This window comes from Callithrix jacchus, chromosome 5 (assembly GCF_049354715.1).
Source record: "Callithrix jacchus isolate 240 chromosome 5, calJac240_pri, whole genome shotgun sequence".
NCBI classification, from domain to species: domain Eukaryota; kingdom Metazoa; phylum Chordata; class Mammalia; order Primates; family Cebidae; genus Callithrix; species Callithrix jacchus.
Genome location: NC_133506.1, coordinates 118,223,788 through 118,244,406, shown reverse-complemented (window position 1 = coordinate 118,244,406; position 20,619 = coordinate 118,223,788). Strand labels below are relative to the sequence as shown.

Genomic DNA, 20,619 nt, shown 5'->3' with positions numbered 1-20,619 from the left:
ATGTCTATTGTTATCTCTGTTTAGCTTGGTATGGCCCAACTAGTAAGAGACAGAGCCAGATTTTCGAACCCAGCTAGGAATCCAAGGCACCCACTCTTCCTCCTCATAATGGCAGCTCCTTGATTGTGACATGTCACACAGAGCTATGCAAAGAACATTACCTGGTGGTGTTTCAGACAACATAGCAAGACATACAGGACAGCTGAACTCAGCTTCAAAAAATGTTACACTCAGACACTAATGAACAATGAGGCATTTTCATTGTAAAGGTGAAGAAAGAACATTTTAGGATTGAGAAAGAACACATCCTAAAAGTCAGATGGGTCGGGTGCAAGTGGCTCAGGTCTGTAATCCCTGAACTTTGGGAGGCTGAGGTGGGCAGATTACTTGAGGTCAGGAGTTCAAGACCAGCTTTGGCCAACGTGGTAAAACCCTGTCTCTACTAAAAATACAAAAATTAGCCAGGTGTGGTGGTCCACACCTGCAATACCAGCTTCTCGGGAGGCTGAAGCAGAATTGCTTGAACTCAAGGCAGAGGTTGCAGTGAGCTGATATGGCAACCACTGTACTCCAGCCTGGGCCACAGAGCAAGAAGTAAAAAAAAAAAAGAAGTCAGATGGTCATTCTAGTTTGTGTTCCTGTATTACCACAATCTTTTGCTTGCTTTTTGTTTTTTTAATCCAACGTGGATTCTTATTCCAAGCTAGTGATTCTCTACTCTGGCTACACATAAGAATCACCTGAGAAGCTTTTACAAAATACAGATGCCTAATTCTGCTCTGGGTGGCTGTTTTAATTAGTGTGGGGTGGGACATGGGCATTGGTATTTTTTACAAGCTCCCTGCCTGGGTGATTGTAATGTGCAGCCAGGATTGAGAAGCAATCTTCTAAGACAGCATGGTAGTGGTGCATAGGAAAGAGGCTGGCTTGCAGAAGAGCTTTACCTTTTTTGGTGGTTTAATGGCTAGCTACAAGCTTGCTAATGATGTTTACCACTTAAGAGAGGGGGCCAGATCTCTGGATTAACCAGAAGACTAATGGATTTTTTTTTTTGCAAAACATGCTAACATTTAGTACTGACATGATGTAATCCTAGAATCTCTCAGGATTGTAAGGAAATCTCAGGCAATCATCTATCTAATCTATTCCCCTGGATTAGATGAGTTTGGAGAGTAAGAAATACTTATATAGATTAGCAACACTTAAAGACATTTTTTTCGAGACAGGGTCTCACTCTGTCGCCCACACTGGAGTGTAGTGGCGTGATCACAGCTCACTGCAGCCTCAACCTCACTGGGCTCAGGTGACCTTCCCACCTCAGCCTCTCCAGTAGCTAAGAGTACAGGCATGAACCACCATGCCTGGATTTTTCATTTTCAAAATTATGGAGATAGGTTTTCACCATGTTGCCCATGCTGGTCTCAAACTCCTGGCTCAAGTGAACTGCCTACCTGGGCCTCCCATAGTGCTGGGATTACAGGTGTGAGGCACTGTGCCTTGCCTTAGAGACATTTTTAGAGGAAAGACAATGGGGAACCAGAATGGCAGAAAGACTGGGTTTCCCTTTAAGGGAAAAAAGCCATTTCACTGTTCCAGAAGAAATGGAAGCCCCAGCCAGCCTGCCCTCCCACAGCCTCTTCTCTGCCAGGTGTCATCCTCTGGGGATGACTGTGGGATGGATTTGCCTGTTGGTGGCAGCAGCAGCTTTTCCTACGGGGGAAGCTGGGTCGGTCAACACTGCTATTCCCAGGCTGGGGATTTCCATGTATGTTTTATTGTTAGCTGGCCCCAAATCCCTGTGCATTAGACCTAACTCTCTTTTCGGCTCCACTGCCTTCTCTCTCCTGCACAGCCTACAGTCGCAGGGGCAAGGCCTGGTTTTACACTGGCTGCCAGCCTTTCCCTTGGGAGCCATGCATATGCGCTCACTTTTTCCAGCGGTCTTCTCAGTCTGATTTAATGGATATACCGGGACTGATGAGACATCAACATGAGATTCTTCTTTTGCTTCTTGGGTAATTGTCCTATTAACAGCTGTCCCAGGAAACGGGAGGGGGAGAGTGTGGGGGGAAAAGAGAGGGGTGGCTTCCTGGGTGAAGAAGGACACACCCTGGGTTTTACAAGGTTAATCAGCAGGTTCTGAGAAGCTTGCACCTGCTCAGACTTGATCTGGAACTCTAGACAGAATGGAAGACATTCCATGGAGTATCAGATATCCTGGGCGCCCACACTCTGCCAGGCCTAGACCTACTGTTGCAATTATGTTTGTCTCTATACCTTTACTCTCTTTGGCTCTTGCAACTCTCTTTCCCTTTTTCTGCCCACCTTTGTGAAATGGCTATGTAGGAAACTCCACATAGATAAATGACTGCCCAGTTTTAGTTTGAATTATGTTAGGACTGAAAATTGTTCTGTATTTTTTGTGTCAAAAAAAAAAAAGACCACTCACCTTTTCAAAACCGTCTTGTATTTAAACACTGTACTTTAGTTGAGACTTTGTATTTTTGAATTCCGTTTTGATTTTTTTGAGGCAGGACCTCACTGTTCCCCTGGCTGGCACCATCATAGCTCACTGCAGCCTCAACCTCCCGGCTCCGCCTCCTGAGTAGTTGGGACTATAGATGTGTGCCACCAGGCCCTGCTTGTTCTTGTAGAGATGGGGATCTCTATGCTGCCCAGGCTGGTCTCCCAGGTTCACACAATCCTCCCCCCTCGGTCTCCCAAGGTGCTACTGTGAACCACTGAGCCCAGCCCAGTTCTATGGTTTTACAGTATTTCTCAACCTTCTTGATTTTTAGAGTTGATGGCCACAACTAAATTTCTCCTCCTTTATTACACAATACCCGTCTTGTCTCACTAATTCAGGGACAGAATGCTCTATTTTATTGGTAACATGCCATATCCTTCAAAACTATACATCCTCCAAGGTGTGGTTAACTTCTGCTTTTAACAGGAAAATCACAGGCCTGCCTGCTCTAGTCCCCCTTCAAGTACTCAGTATTTGAGTGTCTACTAAGTTGTAACAGTTAACGCACAAAGTTCTAGTCCTCATTTTGTTAATACTCAAGTATTTATTGGGAGACAGGTGTCCAGTAGTCCCTTATAAGTGGGAAGATCGCTTGAGTCCGGGAGTTCGAGTCCAGTTTGGAATAGATAAGACATGTTCTCTGAGTTAGTCTTTGAAACGGTAAACTAGCTCAGAAGTTTTTTTAAGAATTCCATGAGTAGTTGCTGGTGTATGTTTATACACAGTGAAAGTATTTAATAATCTGTAAACCGCCCCAAAGTGAGCCTCCTAACTCTGCAAGCACAAAATGGGCTCCATCATTTACTGGGTTATCAGTTGGCTTTGTCCTTATTCAGGGACTGACTCACCCATAAATTAGGGGGTCTTCCAAGAAGACAGAACTTAAGTTGACACCTTTGTCCCACAGCTGGGAGCAACGCATTGCAAACGCTAACCCAATGATTTCCTAAATGGGGTCTTCGCATCAGCTGCGTTAAATAACCCAGCAGGCGGGTTATCGGGCCGCCACTCCAGGGTCACAAAATCAGACTCTCGAGTGGGGCCTCGGAATTCCTAAGTTTAGAAGCTCCCCAAGTGATGTTGGGAGTAAACTAACGTTTGAGAGTCACAAACGTGTTTTGAAAATATAACCAGATGGGACTGGAGAAACTGGAAACTGAGAAACGTCCCTTAAAAAGCAGGACTAAGCTCCGTGGGATTAGATGAGTTTGGAGGGGGGCCAAGCGAGGGCGGCTCTTTGGAGTGTTTCCATCGCCGTTACCCCACATCTCTCACACCACCAACGTCCCACCACCCTCATGACAATCGTCCGCAGGACTGTTCCCGAGAAGGTGCCCTTGCCTGAGCCATGAGGCGCAACCGTCCCTCACTGCTGGGGTGGCTTCTCCAGGTTCGCCCCGAGAGGAAGTTTGGTTTCCGCCGCCAGCACCCAAGATGGCGGCTCGAGCGTCGCAACCGCAAGAACCACATGCTTCGTGCCCCGCCTCAGCGCTCTCGGGTCTCACTGGACTTTTGCAAGTCACTGTGGGAACCCTCAAGAGGGGAGTTCTGCACTTCGACGGCGATACAACCTCCCATTCCCTGCCCTAGGGTCTCATTGCCCGGCCACAGAAAGCTCTGGAAGCGCCCAATCTGGATACTTCACCAGGTGCCCAGCCCGCTACCACCACCCGCCGCAAACGCGCGGCCGAGGGGGTCCAGAATGCCAGGCACTAGGGCCTTCGCCCTACTCATTGGTGGGTCCATGCAGCGGGGCGGGCCTAGGCACCCATTGGGCCTGAATTTATGTCAGTCTTGGGAAATCGTGCCCGGAGATGGGAGGTACATTCAGCCATTGGGCCCTCTCTGCTGCCAATCAGAAGGACATCCGGCGACGGCCATAGTATCGGCCCGTTGATTGGAGAAACTGTTCCTGGGTTGCCTGCGGCGGGCGGGCTTCTGAGTGCGGTGGCAGGAGGGGGCGGGGAGGGAAGCGGAGGCTGGGGAGCTCTAGGCCGGCCGGCGGTGGCGGCGGCGAGGCCGGGTCTCGGGCTGAGGGCCTGCTGTGGCGGCAGCCGCGGACGCCGAGCTCAGCAGCGGGTATCGGGCACATTCTATTCCCGGAAGGGAGGGGTGCAGCGCCGCGGGGCGGAGGCCTATGGGGCGATGGGCTGCGGGATGGTGCTGAGGAGCAGGAGGCGGGGGCCGAGCGGGGTTCCCGCCGGAGCCGGGCCCTGGGCCTGAAAGGGAGGGGCCGCGCGCGGGGCCGAGGACAGCTGGCTCCGGGGTGGGATGGACTGGGCAGGGTTGAGGGCACGAGAAGGCGTGGTGTGAGACCCGGACTTGGGAGTGGGGTGGGGCCATCGGGACGGAGGGCGGGGTGGGGTTTGCTGTAAGGGTGGGTCAAGGCCAGGGACGTAGCACTTGTTCGCTGGCCGCCCCAGGAGGCTGGAAGCTCAGGCGCCGAGAGTGGGCATGGCGACTTGGTCTCAGCCGGACTCGGGTATCCGGGCAGGGTGGGACCAGCCTCAGGCCAGGGACGTGCCCCTAACTCGATTTTTAAGGGACTTTGTCCGGTTTCTCGAACTTAATTGACTCTTGGGAGGTTTTAGTAATAAACTGCGTGAGAACGGGAGTGTAGCGTAAGCAGGAATTCTGGGTCGCAATTGTGTTTACTCTGACCAAAGGCGGGGGGGGGGGGAAGAGAGAGAGAGAGAGAGAGAGAGTGAGAGAGTGTGTGTGTGTGTGTGGTGTGTGTGTCTGTCTGCTAGATGGGTTACATCGCCGGAGAGGAGAGGGGTAGACACGTCTTGGTTTGTTAGATTAATGGAAGCTCAAAAGTGGAGACTAGAAACAGATTTACCCCCTCGGCACTGGGCAGGCTGGCTGGAGAACTTGGCCATATCCTTCTGCTTTGGCTCAGAAGGTCATATGAATGAAAATAAAACCTGCCTATGCAAATTCTGGATGGAATAGCCCTGCGTGGTAGGCCCCCATCTCTCTCTCTCTCTCTTTTTTTTTGAGACGGAGTTTCACTCTTGTTGCCCAAGCTGGAGTGCAATGGCGTGATCTCCTCTCACCACAACCTCTACCTTCTGGGTTCAAGCGATTCTCCTGCCTCAGACACCCAAGTAGCCAGGATTACAGGCATGGGCCACCCTCCCCGGCTACTTTTGTATTTTTAGTAGGGACGGGGTTTCACCATGTTGGTCAGGCTGTTGTCGAACTCCTGACCTCAGGTGATCCTCCCTCCTTGGCCTCCTAAAGTGTTGGGATTATAGTCGTGAGCCGCTGTGCCCGGCCTTTTTCTTTTCTTAAGTTCTGAGGTTAGGAAAAGGAAATTGGATTTCAAAGTTCAGAAAGCAAAAGACATTCTTCTTCTGGGTGAAGTGGTGGCCTGAACATTGTCCTTTTGTCCTTCCACACTCTTACCCTTTAATAATCTCACCTTTTTGAACTGGAAAAGACAACTGTTATAGGTGGTTTTTCTCCTGAGAGGTGAAAATCCTGCTTTACTTTTAAGACAGGAAATGGGCTTCTCATGTAAAAATAGAAGCTGGGTAATGCTTCTGTAGCAGGGAGGAGGACTGGTAAATAAGACAGAGGTGTAAGATATTTTAGATGCCCTGGTCATTGTCTGCTTATCCAAAGAAAGTGACCTTTTAGAATAGTGCACGTTTAATATTCAGTAACTGAGATCCTTTGTGATCAGTCCTTTTCTTTTATAGTTCTTACATCTATGATCAGTTGTTATATTTTGGGTTTTTTTTTCCTGAGAATGTAAGTAGTCCTTTCTTCCTTTAAAAGTGGCATTTAGGCCGGGCACAGTGACTCACATCTGTAATCCCGGCACTTTGGGAGGCCAAGGTGGGCAAATCACCTGAAGTCAGGAGTTTGAGATCATCCTGCCCAACATGGTGAAACCCTGTCTCTACAAAAAATACAAAAATTAATTGGGCATAGTGGTGGACGCCTATAATCTTAGCTACTTGGGAGACTGAGGCAGGAGAACGGCTTAAACCTGGAAGGTGGTGATTGTAGCGAGTGCAGATTATGACACCACTGTACTCCAGCCTGGGCAAAGCATGAGACTCTCAAAAAAAAAAAAAAAAAAGTGAAAGGGACTTTTGAATGTGTTTTCTGCCTTCTGTGAAGATTTCCTACCCTGATCATGATGTGAAAAGTATGGAATCTTACCCTGTTGCTTTTGTGATTGCCATTTCAGGTTTCTCTGGAAACCCCCCTGGTAAGTGTGGAGGAGGCGGGACACTCTGATCCAAGACAAAAGTCCTGTAGCTCCAGCCAAACAAAATAAACATTAAGAAGGAGAAGGAAAAAAAATCCATCAGCTGTTCCTGAGAACAGCCTGCAGTGGAATCTACGGAGCAGACAACTAATGTGAGTGAGGAAGTGACTATATGCGGACTGTGGAGACAGTAAGTCACGTGGGCCGTGAGGGCCTAGACTGGGTTAGGAACAGTTGCGCTTTCAGAGGTGAGGTGTCGAGAAGGGAAAAGTGAATGTTGTCTGGAGTGTGGCCTTGGCCTTGGCTCCACAGGGTGTGCTTTCCTCTGGGGCCATCAGGGAGCTCAGCCCTTGTGTTCTGCCAGGGTGGGGTACGGGGTTTGGCACCGAGCAGGGTAACCTGCTGGCTGGAGCGGCAGAGCAGTGGCCTTGATTTATCTTTTGGAAGATTTAAAAACCAAAAAGCATAAACATTCTGGTCCTTCAGCAATGCTTTCTCTGAAGAAATACTTAACGGAAGGACTTCTCCAGTTCACCATTCTGCTAAGTTTGATTGGGGTACGGGTGGACGTGGATACTTACCTGACCTCACAGCTCCCCCCACTCCGGGAGATCATCCTGGGGCCCAGTTCTGCCTATACTCAGACCCAGTTCCACAACCTGAGGAATACCTTGGATGGCTATGGTATCCACCCCAAGAGCATAGACCTGGACAATTACTTCACTGCCCGGCGGCTCCTCAGTCAGGTGAGGGCCCTGGACAGGTTCCAGGTGCCAACCACTGAGGTAAATGCCTGGCTGGTTCACCGAGACCCAGAGGGGTCTGTCTCTGGCAGTCAGCCCAACTCAGGCCTCGCTCTCGAGAGTTCCAGTGGCCTCCAAGATGTGACAGGCTCAGACAACGGGGTTCGAGAAAGCGAAACGGAACAGGGATTCGGTGAAGATTTGGAGGATTTGGGGGCTGTAGCCCCTCCAGTCAGTGGAGACTTAACCAAAGAGGTTAGTGGACCTGTGGTGGGTGGGTGGGACCTGGGATTTGGGGGTGGGAGTGGGCTGGTCCTGAAGGATTGTGGTCACAACCCTGAGCCCTGTAAAGAGCCAGACAGGTTCCATTGGGGCCCTCAGGCACTGTTCTTGTGTAGGGATGGGCTGAACTGTCTGACATTAGGACTGGGGGCTGGGAGCATTTCCCTGTGTTGAACCATTGACCTAACTAAATGTACTGTCATGGCAGTGGGAGGTTCCTACACATGCCAGGGTGTTTACTGCTTGGATTTCAGGATGACTGCTTGAGGCCTGGGGTGGGGGAGGAGTCATGTTGTGTTGGGCTTTGATGCAGTGTACATGTGTTGCTACGACACAAATACTTACGGACTGTTGCCTTTTACCTCCCCCCACATCAGAACACAGACATACCCTGAAGTTCTCCTTTGTGGTCAGGCCTGTTGTATTGTCGTGATAATTCAGACCTCCTGGGCCTGAGCCAAGGGGTAGACTTGAATAGTTATTCTTGGCCAGGAGAGGGCCAAGTCTTCCATTCTTTGCTAAAGGCCCACTGCAGGGAGTAGGGAAAAGAAGGCTGGGAGCTGGAAGAGAAACTGCCTTCTGCTGCCCAAGTCAACTTGCTTTGAGCTGTTAGAAGAGATCCTTAGCTCTTGTCACATGCCTGACATTCTGTTCTGAGCAGAAAGTGATGCAGTCCTTTGCCTTTTAAGATGCAAATGGCTACTGGTGCCTTTGCCCCACCATGATAAGATTGCTTTGAGTTGTGGGTTTGTATGGCTCTGGCTTGCCACCCAGCCTTAAGGAGCTGAGGAAAAGGCCTACCTCACTCCCCCTGGCCATTAGGGAAGGAAAAGGCCTGACTGGGTTTTTGGAGGTGGCAATGTGGAAGAATGTAAAAAGTTTTACAGATGCTGCAGAAATTGGCTCCTCTGCCTGCCACGTCAAACCATGTTTTCCCTCCTTCCCTGCTTTGGAGACTTTTCCTGAGCTCAGTTCTCTGACTGTTAGTGACTGTCAAAGAGTATGGCTTGTTCTAGGCCAGTGGTGATTTTGTCCCCGAGGGTGCAGGTGCCAGTATGGTGAAACAGTTTTGGTTGTCACAACTTTGGGTGGGGGTGCTACTGGGACCTAGTGGGTAGGGGCCAAGGATGCTGCTTAACATCCGAAATGGCACAGGGCACCCCAAAACAACAGATTTGTCTGCCCCCAAGTGTCAGTAATATAGGGACTGAGACACTGCTCTGTGTTCAAATGGCTCATAGTGGACCTGCTTTGAGAGGGACTAGGATTATCTAAGCGCAGGAGCCAGGAACATTTCTTACCTTTCAGGGCCTCTCATTTTAGCTTCTTAGAGGACCTCTTGGAACTTCACCTTTCTTCCGCATGCCCTTTCCCTTTAGTTCAAGTGGGCTCCAGTCTTGGCACAGTGTTCTAAAATGTGCTTCCCAGTCTTTGCTCCATACTCCTGCCCCAGTGTAGCTCCCCCAGGGGTGGGTGGAACTGAGTTTGCTCCTGGAAACCCTGCAGGGGTAGCTCCATATCAGTTCCTTTTGGGATGGGTATGGGATGGGATGTTTTGGACATAATTGGGTGGGTTGGGGCAGGATGGGATGGGACTTTGACGCTCCCTTCCTGTTTCTTGGCCCTGGTGAAGGTCCTGCTTTTCCTTATCTCAGGCCTTTAGGACTCCCTTTGGGATGTGGGATGGGTCAGCATTAGGGGCCCAGGCTGGGTATGGGGGAAGGGAGTTATTATGTGTCTAGAACAACATTTCCTCAGCAACTCAGAGATAAAAATACCCAGGTCCAGAGCATGTGACAGGCACTGCTGGAACCGGTATTATCCCTGGGGTGGTAGTGCTCTCCTGCTGCCAGGCCTGTTCTATGGACAGCCATAGCCTAGGCCCTTGTCAGGGATAGGATTCCCCTTGAGATTGGCATTCTGCCCAGAGCAGGGGGGTGGCCTGTTTACAGCTCTTTTCAGGCTAGGAGCAGACTGACCAGAGAGAACATACTGTCTCTTTGACCTGACCTTAGGCTCCAGGGGAGCAGCAGTGGGGAGGGAGCTAAATTTCCCCTTGAGAGACCAATCCAGGGAGTCTGAATTGTGATACTGAGTCTGTGAGGGGCTTCTTTCCTGCTTGGATTAGATGTGGGCCAGGGATCAGGCAGAGAATGCTCTTGAACAAAGCCAGGGTAAAAGGGGAATGGGGACATTTGTGGCCAGGAGAATGTCGAGCACCTGTCACCCTAAGTGTAGGGCTTCCGGGTTGTGTGTCCCCTCCTCTTGCTTAGGGCTAGGACTGGCCAGCACTGTGACATTGCTGCATTTGGGGAAAATGGCCTTCCGTTTTCCCTAGTCTGGCCTATTCTGAGGTGACAAAACTTATGGTGGGCCTGTGTGCCCTGGGTTCCTACCCAGCCTGGCCAGTAAGTCCCTGGCCTTGAGAACTGGCCACTGCCTTCCTGAAGAATGGGAAAAGTCCTTCCACTTCCAGCAAAGAATTTAGATTCCCAGAGAATCTGGGGAGGAGTGTATGCTCAGACCTGAGTGGGCTGGATGAGCAAGCTGCGACAGGAGGGAGGAGAGTGGCACCCCTTCCCCCAGGGCTCTCACTGCGCCACCCCAGCTGACTGACTGGGCTGGGTGGGGCTGCCCGCCCCTGGGCGCATCTCCTCAAGGAGACGGAGGCGGCCCAGGGATGGGCTGGTTCTTTGCGGCAGCTTCTCCAGCTGCCCTGATGCAGCGATTGGTTCCCGTCTGCAGCTAGGTAACAGGCGGTGGGAGGGGATTGGCTCCTTCCACATCTCCAGCGGAGACTTGGGGGAGGAGATTGGCTCTCTGCGCAGCCTAGGTAACGACAGTGGGAGGGGATTGGCTCTTTCCGCAGCCCAGCTGCTGACCTGGGGGAGGGGATTGGCTCTCTGCAGCCTCAGCAGTGACCTGCGGGGTGGGAGGGGGAGGGGATTGGCTCCTTGCTGCAGCCTAGGTAACAAGTTTGGGGGACGTGGGGAGGGGGAGAGGGAGGAGCGGGAGGATAGGCCCAGGAGGGAGCTTGCTTTCCTCTGCAGCTTGAGCACGGAGCATGGGGTGGGAGTCCCATCTCACTGCAGCCTCTGCGGTGAGCTCAGGGTGGGGGCAGCTGGGCGCCTGAGTGGAACTGGGGTTCTGAGGTGGGAGGGGGCTGCTTAAGGATGGAGGAAGGGGGCTGGGCTGGGCCGCCCAGGCAGCATCACGGGCGGGGCACCCTCCTCAGGCCCCTCGGAGCTAGCAAGGGGCCACCCTTCCAGCCTGGTGTGCTCCCTGAAAGCCAAGAGCTCCTTGCAGCCCCCTGTCCGGCTTCCCGGCACCGGCTGCCCTGGGGCTCATCTCGCAGACCATGACCCGCCTGGACCGCAGCTCTCACAGTGGTGGGGGCCATGCCAAAGGCAGCCGGCCCCTTAACTCTTTGCTGGCTGGTCACGGGGTGGCCCAGCCTCCCTCTGCTCCTGGGTCCAGGGCTTCTGTTCAGGTTGGTGTATGTGGGTAGACTAAAGGAAGTATTACATCTGGGAGGTCTTAGGGTCAGGGAGGGTTAATGGGAAAGGGATACCAGCTTAGAGATAGGGAGGAGGTGGGTCTGATCTAAGGAAATTGTGTTCTGGAAAGTGTGTGTCTGCATTTTATTCCCTGGATGGAAGGCAACACTTTAGGGTTTCTTCAGGCTTGTGGGGAGGGCACGACTACAGGGGGGTGCCATATGTAGGAAGCCGAAATAGCTCTATTTATTGGGGCCCTATGCTGTTGGCAGTGGGGGTGGCAGTTGGTGCAGCAACTGTTCACAAGCCACCAGGGCAGAGCGGGAGGGAGGCATTTTGGTGGCCAAGGTGGCAGTTGTAGCTGAGCAGTGATGGGGGTTATGTCCTTGAGTGGGTTGACTGATGGGGAGTTGGTTAGTTCTGGGGTGTGGTGAGGAAGGGAGTGAGAGCCCTGCTGTGAGGGGACACAGGCTAGCCTGGGCAGGGTTGGGATGCCCCCTTGGGGATCCTCTGAGAGTGGGAATTCTGGTAGGGATGAATCTTGAGGTGAGCCTGGGGTTGAGGAGTTGTGGGTATCAGCCTTACTCTTGCTACCAGCTGGGGAATGGGGAATGGCCTTAGGAAGGGCTGGAGACAGCATGGCGTTGTCATTGGTTGCATCAGGTGGTTGGAAATGCAGGGATTTTCCTCTCCAGCCTACCCCACCCCTTTATGCAAATGAAATGGCACCACAAGGCTGATGCAAGCCTGGCCACTGCTAAGCAGTTCTGCATGACAATTTGCTCTTGCTTGCCATGGCCAGCTTCCACCAAACCAAGTTTTAAGGGGTCTGATTCCCAAAGCGAGAGGTGTCTCCTGATGTTCCCCTTCTTTGTGTAGGGGTGAGGTGGCCCTGCCTTTTGGCCAGGTGTGTCTTAGTCCACATCCTAATCATTCCCACCTTGATGGTGATAGTCATGCTAATGGTTTTGCTAGTGGCTCTTTTTTTTGTGTGGTGAGGGGATAGTGTCTGGAAATAGATGAATGAGCACTTGCTGGTGCAGAGGGACCAGGGGGTAAAGGCAGGACTAGCTGGGGTGACACTAGGAGGAACCTCTGAGGGGCAGGACAAGGAAAGGACCCAGGTTCCTGAGAGCTAAAGTCATGTGATCTGTCTTTCAGGACATAGATCTGATTGACATCCTTTGGCGACAGGATATTGATTTGGGGGCTGGGCGTGAGGTTTTTGACTATAGTCATCGCCAGAAGGAGCAGGATGTGGAGAAGGAGCTGCGAGATGGAGGCGAACAGGACACTTGGGCAGGCGAGGGCGCGGAAGCTCTGGCACGGAACCTGCTAGTGGATGGAGAGACTGGGGAGAGCTTCCCTGTACAGGTACCATCACCTCTGCTCACTGGGCTCTCTTCTTGTCCCTTCTTCCCTGACAAAAACCAGGCTGGAGTTCTTCCAGAAACTTCCTTTAGAGAAGACAGTTTGTGTGTGGGGTGGACCTGAATTTCTGTTTTGGGTTGGGTCTGTTAGTCCCAGTGGCTGTCTTGGAAAGGGAAGTGAAAAGCAGCAGACGCAGAAGGGCCAGGCCTTGGCAACAGACAGCTTAAGGGAGGCAGAGCATCTAGCATCTTCCTGCTTGCTTCAGGACTCTTCCAGTCTCCCTTCTGTTGCTGGGAGTTTGGGGTTGGGGACCAGCCATTAGCCTGGGAATGGGAGGGAGACTGCAGGCCTCCACCCATTCTGAGAAAGAAGCTTCAGCCTTAGGCAGCTAAGGCCCGAGTCAGACTTACAGTTCCTGTTGCCACAGGTGCCTAGTGGGGAGGACCAGACGGCCCTGTCCCTGGAAGAGTGCCTTAGGCTGCTGGAAGCCACCTGCCCCTTTGGGGAGAATGCTGAGGTGAGCAGGACTCCAGTGAGAGCCCACCAAGTGAGCAGAGTAGCCTATACCGGGTGTGTTCCTTCATGGCTGAGGGGCCAGCTCTTGGTTCTGGCCTTGTCCTGGCTGCTGGGGGTAAATGCAGAGGAAGGAAGAACAGAAACAGACTCCAGATGGTAGTCTCTGGGAAGAATGCACACAGTCTTTCCTTCCCCTTGTTAAAGACTCTATGTTTTGCCCTAGTTTCCAGCAGACATTTCCAGCATAACAGAAGCAGTGCCTAGTGAGAGTGAGCCCCCAGATCTTCAAAACAACCTCTTGTCTCCTCTCCTGACTGGGACAGAGTCACCATTTGATTTGGAACAGCAGTGGCAAGATCTCATGTCCATCATGGAAATGCAGGTAGGATTGTCAAATGGCACAAACCTATTGGATTTTGCACAGGGTGTCTTAGCACTCAGTTGCTTTTCCATCTCTGTGGAAAGAAGTAGTAATACTGTCTCTGATCCATAGGAAAGTGGGGACACTGAGAGGAAACCTGTCCAGGTGTCTCCTTGGGACAAGGGAGGTGGAGACAGGTAGGGTTTGGGTTAAATAAAACTCAGGACTCAGCCTTCCAAATCAGGGCCTGCCTCCTGAAGGTGTGCCTTCTTCCTTTCCTTCAGGCAAATAGGCACTTTGCTGAGTGCTTCCAAGGTTCTGCATTAATAATAGCTGACATTCACATGGTGCTTTACAGCCATCGTTCTCTCACTTGGCCCTCACAATCATCTATTCAGCCTTTATTATTTCAAAGGTGAGGAAATTGAAGCTCAGAGAGGTTAAATGATGTGCCCATGGTCACACAGCAAGTGGTGCAACTAGGTTTTCTGACGTAAGGCTGGGTGTTCTTTTCACTTGTGTTGATTTTGCAGTAACAAGGTAGTGTTTTCTTCCTCTCCCTCCAAGATGGGGGGAGTCTAGCCAAAAATGAGGAAAAGCTGGTCAGTCCTATATTAGGGTTATACATGGAAAAACCCATCTCTGCAAGGCCTAGTGGATGAAGCTCGGTCAGGAGCTGACACTGTGGGTTTTGGTTTCTAGTCTTTTGCCTTTACACCCAGCCGCTGTGCCTCTGTTGGGTGCCTGCAGTGTGTGAGCCCCAGGGGAGGGAGTCAGTTCCTAGTGAACAGTGGTGCTCTTCTCCCCTCCCAGGCCATGGAAGTGAACACATCAGCAAGTGAAATCCTGTACAATACCCCTTCTGGAGATCCACTGAGCACCAACTACAGCCTTGCCCCCAGCACTCCCATCAATCAGAATGTCAGCCTGCATCAGGCATCCCTGGGGGGCTGCAGCCAGGACTTCTTACTCTTCAGCCCCGAGGTGGAAAGCCTGCCTGTGGCCAGTAGCTCCACGCTGCTCCCATTGGTCCCCAGCAATTCCACCAGCCTCAACTCCACCTTCGGCTCCACCAACCTAACAGGGCTCTTCTTTCCACCCCAGCTCAATGGCACAGCCAATGACACAGCAGGCCCAGAGCTTCCTGACCCACTGGGGGGTCTGTTAGATGAAGCCATGTTGGATGAGATTAGCTTAATGGACCTGGCCATTGAAGAAGGCTTTAACCCTGTGCAGGCCTCCCAGCTGGAGGAGGAATTTGACTCTGACTCAGGCCTCTCCTTAGACTCCAGCCATAGCCCTTCTTCCCTAAGCAGCTCTGAAGGCAGTTCTTCCTCCTCTTCCTCCTCTTCTTCTTCCTCCTCCTCCTCTTCTTCCTCTGCATCTTCCTCTTTTTCTGAGGAAGGTGCAGTTGGCTACAGCTCTGACTCTGAGACCCTGGATCTGGAAGAGGCCGAGGGTGCTGTGGGCTACCAGCCTGAGTATTCCAAGTTCTGCCGCATGAGCTATCAGGATCCGGCTCAGCTCTCCTGCCTGCCCTACCTAGAGCATGTGGGCCACAACCACACATACAACATGGCACCCAGTGCCCTGGACTCAGCCGACCTGCCACCACCCAGTGCCCTCAAGAAAGGCAGCAAGGAGAAGCAGGCTGACTTCCTGGACAAGCAAATGAGCCGGGATGAGCACCGAGCCCGAGCCATGAAGATTCCTTTCACCAATGACAAGATCATCAACCTGCCTGTGGAGGAGTTCAATGAGCTACTGTCCAAATACCAGCTGAGCGAAGCCCAGCTGAGCCTCATCCGAGACATCCGGCGCCGGGGCAAGAACAAGATGGCGGCGCAGAACTGCCGCAAGCGCAAGCTGGACACCATCTTGAATCTGGAGCGTGATGTGGAGGACCTGCAGCGCGACAAAGCCCGGCTGCTGCGGGAGAAAGTGGAGTTCCTGCGCTCCCTGCGGCAAATGAAGCAGAAGGTCCAGAGCCTGTACCAGGAGGTGTTTGGGCGGCTGCGGGATGAGAATGGGCGACCCTACTCACCTAGTCAGTACGCGCTCCAGTACGCTGGGGACGGCAGTGTCCTCCTCATCCCCCGCACGATGGCCGACCAGCAGGCCCGGCGGCAGGAGAGGAAGCCAAAGGACCGGAGAAAGTGAGCCTGGGGAGGAAGGGGGTTTGATGCCCACCAAGACCGAAACTGGAGAAGGGCTGGGCCTGGACCTGGACCTGGACCTACAGCTACAGCGGGAACTTTAATGCCTTCTTATCCAATATATCTTCTCAGATGGGATGACTGCGGGTCAGTGTACAGGAAGAGGCAGGTACAGGCACTGGCTGGCTCAGCTCTACTTGGGTGGAGTGGAAGTAGCTAGACCATTTGGACGGACAGGGTCCTCACCCTACCACTTTCCTGTGAGGCAAGGGTGGTGGTGGAGTTGCTGGAGGTAGAGGAGCTGTGTGGAGCAAAGGCCGACAAAGGGGAAGGAATGGACCTGTGAGAGGAAGGGAAGGTGGCAGAAAGTTTCATTCCAGGAAAGAGGCAAAGAGAAGGAAACCCCAAAAATCAAAGTGGGAAAAAATCAAAGGGAAGATTAAGGTTGGCTCTGGCCAGGATTCCAGGCAGCAGGTTTGAGTGACTCTGGTGGGCCTAGGTCACTGGTGATAAACCCCATTTCACCCCAGTGGGGGTTACACAGACACAGGGTGGGGGTGGGGAGGGGCGATGTTAACTCTTTCTGCTCCTTGCACTTTGTCATCCCTGAAGGGGAGCTCTTGGGTATCATCAGCTGGAATGTTTCAATCGAATGGAGCCACTGGGCCCCAACACTGGCTTGGAGATTTAGGGTCAAAGAGTGAACAGGAAAAGGTCATGTGGCCCCATGTTGCAGCAGCCCCAATGTCACGCATGTCATTCACTGCCTTGCCACTCCATCTGCCTCCATGCTCTAGCCACCCCTGAGCTGAGGCTCCCACTGTCTCCATCAGAGCCTGCATGTGAATGCCATCCTCCTTGGGTCTGGTGTTTGTGTTCCCCACCCCTCACCAGCCGCCTGAGCTCTTCTGTAGCTGGAGTAGGGTGCTGGCAGTGCTCTGGGAACTGTGCCTGCAGCCTTCCTCTTCAGGGACTGCTATGAGGCAGGGGAATGATGGAGGGAGGATTTAGCACAACACTGGGGAATGACCCTTCCCTAGGGCCTCTGCCTACCAAAAATTGGGCTTGTCACTGGGGAAACACAAAAAATTACACAACCCAGCAACAACAAAAAACCTAGTCTTAGAATTTCTTGGCGCTTTGATTTTTTTAGGGCTTGTGCCCTGTTTGACTTATAGGGTCTAGAATGCTTGTGTTGAGTAAAAAGGAGATGCCCCAATATTCAAAGCTGCTAAATGTTCTCTTTGCCATAAAGACTCCGTGTAACTGTGTGAACACTTGGGATCTTTCTCCTCTGTCCCGAGGTCGTCATATTTCTTTTTTGGGTTTCTTTCTAGAAGATTGAGAAGTGCATGTGACAGGCTGAGAGTACTCCCCACCACAAACACACAAGCTCTCAGCCACAGACAGCTTCTCCGCAGCCCCAGCTTAGCACAGGCTCCTGGAGGGCTGCCTGGGGGAGGCAGACATGGGAATGCCAAGGCGGCCAGATGATTCCAGGACCACAATGTCTTTATTTTAACTGTTTGCCACTGCTTCCCCCACCCCTGCCTGGCTCTGGAGTACTACTGTGTACCCCAGACAAGCAGGAGTGAAATGGGGGTAAGGGGAGGAGAGCACTGATTCCCAGTTAGGGGGTTCATAACTGAGCAGTAGGGATAGAAGGTGTGAACCTAGGAGTGCTATAAATTATTTTCCTTGTAGATTTTATTTTTAATTTATCTCTTGTGACCTGCCAGGGAGAGGGGAGAGAGAAAGAGATGCTGTTGAGCACATGACAAAATAAAATAAAATAAAAATGGATGATTCATTCTCAAGTGCAATTTTTTTCCCCACTTTGAATTTAAATTGAGAATAAAGGAAATGAACTTTTGTGGGGAGGAATGGCCATTGTGTGGCCAAGGCAGAGCTCACATGGGAAGATGGGTGGAGAACTGGGGAGGTTGACAATGGGGAACTTTAAAGGGCAAGTCTTAAATACTGTATTAAACCTTCAGGGAAGGCATTATGCAGTGTCTACTTCATAGGGTTAGTCAGCTCAGTCCTCTCAGGAAGGATCCAGAGTTCTTTTGGTCTCATATGGCGAGGCTAAGTGGAGGTGTCACCTAACCCAGCTCCTTACCTGTCCACCTGCTACAAACTACTTTTAAACTCAATTGCGCTGTTATTTCTCTAGTGGCCTCACCTGCCAAAGGGGTGCAGAGAATCGGAGTGTAGTCATGATGGTGAAAACCTGAGAAACCCATGGCAGTGACTAACGTGACAAGACTGCTGCATAAGCAGCAGCAGGACCACTAAAGAAGCAGGAAGCCAGGGTTCAGGACCCTGAAAAAACCTCCCCTGCGGAGGGAGCTAGAATCTGTTTTCCCTCAGAATGCTCAACTACCCAGCCTATGAATAGCTGCAATGCTTTCAGGTCTCTGCATGGATGCTGGAACTTCCAAATGGCCATGTTACGGCAGGTGTTTAGTTGATGCTGCAGGAATGAACACTCACTCAGCAGTCTTTTTATTGGCAGGGTCTTGCTCTGTCTCCCAGCCTGGAGTGCAGTGACATGATCTCAATTCATTTCAACTTCCACCTTTGGGGCTCAAGCCATCCTCCCACTTCAGCCTCCAAACTAGCTGGGACTATGGGTGCATGCCACCACACCTGGCTAATTTTTGTAGAGACAAGGTTTCACCATGTTGCCCACACTGGTCTCAAACTCCTGCCTAAGTCTCCCAAAGTGCTAGGATTATAGGCATGAGCCATTGCTCCTGGCATCTTCTGTGAGATTATTGGACAGGGTTTAAGAGTAGACGCTATGATCCCCTTAATGGAAGCTGTGAAATAATCCACTGGATACCACTCTGTAACCTGGCTCAGGTGTCCTTTAGTGATATTACTTTAGTCATGTTTAGAATTGTTCTAAGGAGTGGAGTAGAATTCTAAGAATAATGATGCCGGGTACAGTGGCTCATGCCTGTAATCCCAGCACTTTTGGAGGTTGAGGCAGGTGGAGCATGAGGTCAGAAGATTGAGACCATCCTGGCCAACATAGTGAAACCCCGTCTTTACTAAAAATACAAAAATTAGCTGGGTGTGGTGGCGTTTGACTACAATCCCAGCTACTTGGGAGGCTGAGACAGGACAATCACTTGAACAAGGAACTCGGAAGTTGCAGTAGCTGAGATGGCACCACTGCACTCCCAGCCTGGTGACAGCAAGATTCTGTCTCAAAAAAAAAAAAAAGATGATTTTTTTAATGTCTCAGTTTATAAGAGCCTCTCCCTGATTACCCAGCCTCCAGTTGGAAAGGTTTGGTCATATCAAAAAAGAACTCTTTCCTAATTAGGAATTGACTAACGTCTGTAAGCCGGATAAAACCAAGACACGTAAAGGGGTGAAAAAAAGCAAAACTAAAAGTTAGTTTGAGGCCGGGTGTGGTGGCTCACGCCTGTAATCCCAGAACTTTGGGAGGCTGAGGTGGGTGGATCACCTGAGGCCAGGAGTTCAAGACCAGCCTAACCAACACTGTGAATCCTGTCTACTAAGAATACAAAAATTACCTGGGTGTGGTGGCGGGTGCCTGTAATCCTACCAACTCGGAGGCGGAGGCAGGAGAATGGCTTGTACCTGGGAGGCAGAGGTTACTGTGAGCCGAGATCACGCCACTGCACTCCAGCCTAGGCAACAAGAGCAAAATTCCATCTCAAAAAAAAAAACAAAAAAAAAGGGGTCGAAAACCATTAATTCATACCAATAATTTAAAAAACACAAATTATATGTAGAAAACTGAAAAGTAAAATTGTTTTAATATTCTTATATCCTTTCTAGAAATGTATGTAGTCATGTGTTAATGACCAGCATACAGTCTGAGAAATGCTTCGTTAGGCCATTTTGTCAGAGTGTACTTACACAAAATTAAATGGTGGTGCCTCCTAGGCTACAAACCTGTACAGCATGTTGCTATACTGAATATTGTAGGCAGCTGAAGTACAATGATAAGCACCTGTATATCTAAACATAGAAAAGGTGCATAGAGGAAGACCACAGTGAAGAAAAATTTGAAAAAATTAAAAATAAAAGGTACAGTATAGGCTGGGTACAGTAGTTCACACCTGTACTCCCAAGACTGTGCCACTGCACTCCAGCCTGGGTGACAAAGTGAGACCCTGTCTCAAAAAAAAGTACACTAGAAATAGGGTATTATAATCTTAGTGGACAATTACATATGTGATCTGTCATTGATGAAATGTTATGCAGCACATGACTGTATTTTTGTTCAGTAATTAGGCTGTAACTTTTACCTTGTTTTGTAATCTTTTTTAACTTAAAAGATTTAGAGATTTAAAAAATTCCACTTAACCCCTTTGCTAGTGTCATCCCTGCTCTGAGTAAGAATATTTTTGTTGGCTGGGCGAGGTGGCTCACACCTGTAATCTCAGTATTTTGGGAGTCTGATGCAGGCAGATCATGAGGTCAGGAGTTCCAGACCAGCCTAACCAACATGGTGAAACCCTGACTCTACTAAAAATATAAAAATTAGCCGGGTATGGTGGTGTGTGCCTGTAATCCCAGCTACTCAGGAAGCTGAGGCAGGAGAATCGCTTGAACCCGGGAGGCGAAGATTGCAGTGAGCTGAGATTGCGCCATTGTACTCTAGCCTGGGCGACAACAGGGTGAGACTGAGACTCTGTCTCAAAAAAAAAAAAAAAAGAGCATTTTTGTTAGCAGCTCCTCCCCCTTAGAGAGATGTACAGTTTTGTCTAGGATCGTGCTGATTAGCTAGGGCACGGTGCCAAGTTGGTCAGCACTGCTGTGGAACTGACCTCTATTTCTGCTGGCAGGTAGAGTGGGTATTCCAGCCTCTATCTGGCAGGAAGAAGAGAGGAGGACTCAAGGCCTGTGGAAGGGCTACTACCACTAGCCATCTACCCAAGGCAGAAAGTGAGAAGA

At 50.9% G+C, this 20,619-nt stretch overlaps 1 protein-coding gene across 6 annotated transcripts; it reads left to right on the top strand.

Annotated features, from left to right (window-relative positions):
* The first annotated feature begins 4,489 nt into the window (after nucleotides 1-4,489).
* On the top strand, nucleotides 4,490-17,481 carry NFE2L1 (NFE2 like bZIP transcription factor 1). 6 transcript variants are annotated; one of them, XM_002748480.6, is made up of 6 exons: nucleotides 4,490-4,606; nucleotides 6,732-7,750; nucleotides 12,436-12,648; nucleotides 13,073-13,162; nucleotides 13,385-13,543; nucleotides 14,336-17,481. In XM_002748480.6, the coding sequence occupies exons 2-6, from the start codon at nucleotides 7,241-7,243 to the stop codon at nucleotides 15,680-15,682; spliced, it is 2,319 nt and encodes a 772-aa protein (XP_002748526.1). In that variant the 5' UTR covers nucleotides 4,490-4,606; nucleotides 6,732-7,240; the 3' UTR covers nucleotides 15,683-17,481. The 6 variants fall into 6 exon arrangements, with proteins under 6 accessions (XP_002748526.1, XP_035157234.1, XP_078230376.1 ...); XM_035301343.3 differs by lacking the exon at nucleotides 13,073-13,162; XM_078374250.1 differs by lacking the exons at nucleotides 4,490-4,606; nucleotides 6,732-7,750 and adding an exon at nucleotides 10,588-10,877.
* Nucleotides 17,482-20,619: the final 3,138 nt, after the last annotated feature.

What these genes read in the sequence shown, in the direction of transcription:
- NFE2L1 (XM_002748480.6), top strand. Translation starts at nt 7,241, where the DNA reads ATGCTTTCTCTGAAGAAATACTTAACGGAAGGACTTCTCCAGTTCACC. An exon ending in GTGGAGACTTAACCAAAGAG is followed by an intron (nt 7,751 to 12,435) that starts GTTAGTGGACCT and finishes TCTGTCTTTCAG; the next exon opens with GACATAGATCTGATTGACAT. An exon ending in CCTTTGGGGAGAATGCTGAG is followed by an intron (nt 13,163 to 13,384) that starts GTGAGCAGGACT and finishes GTTTTGCCCTAG; the next exon opens with TTTCCAGCAGACATTTCCAG.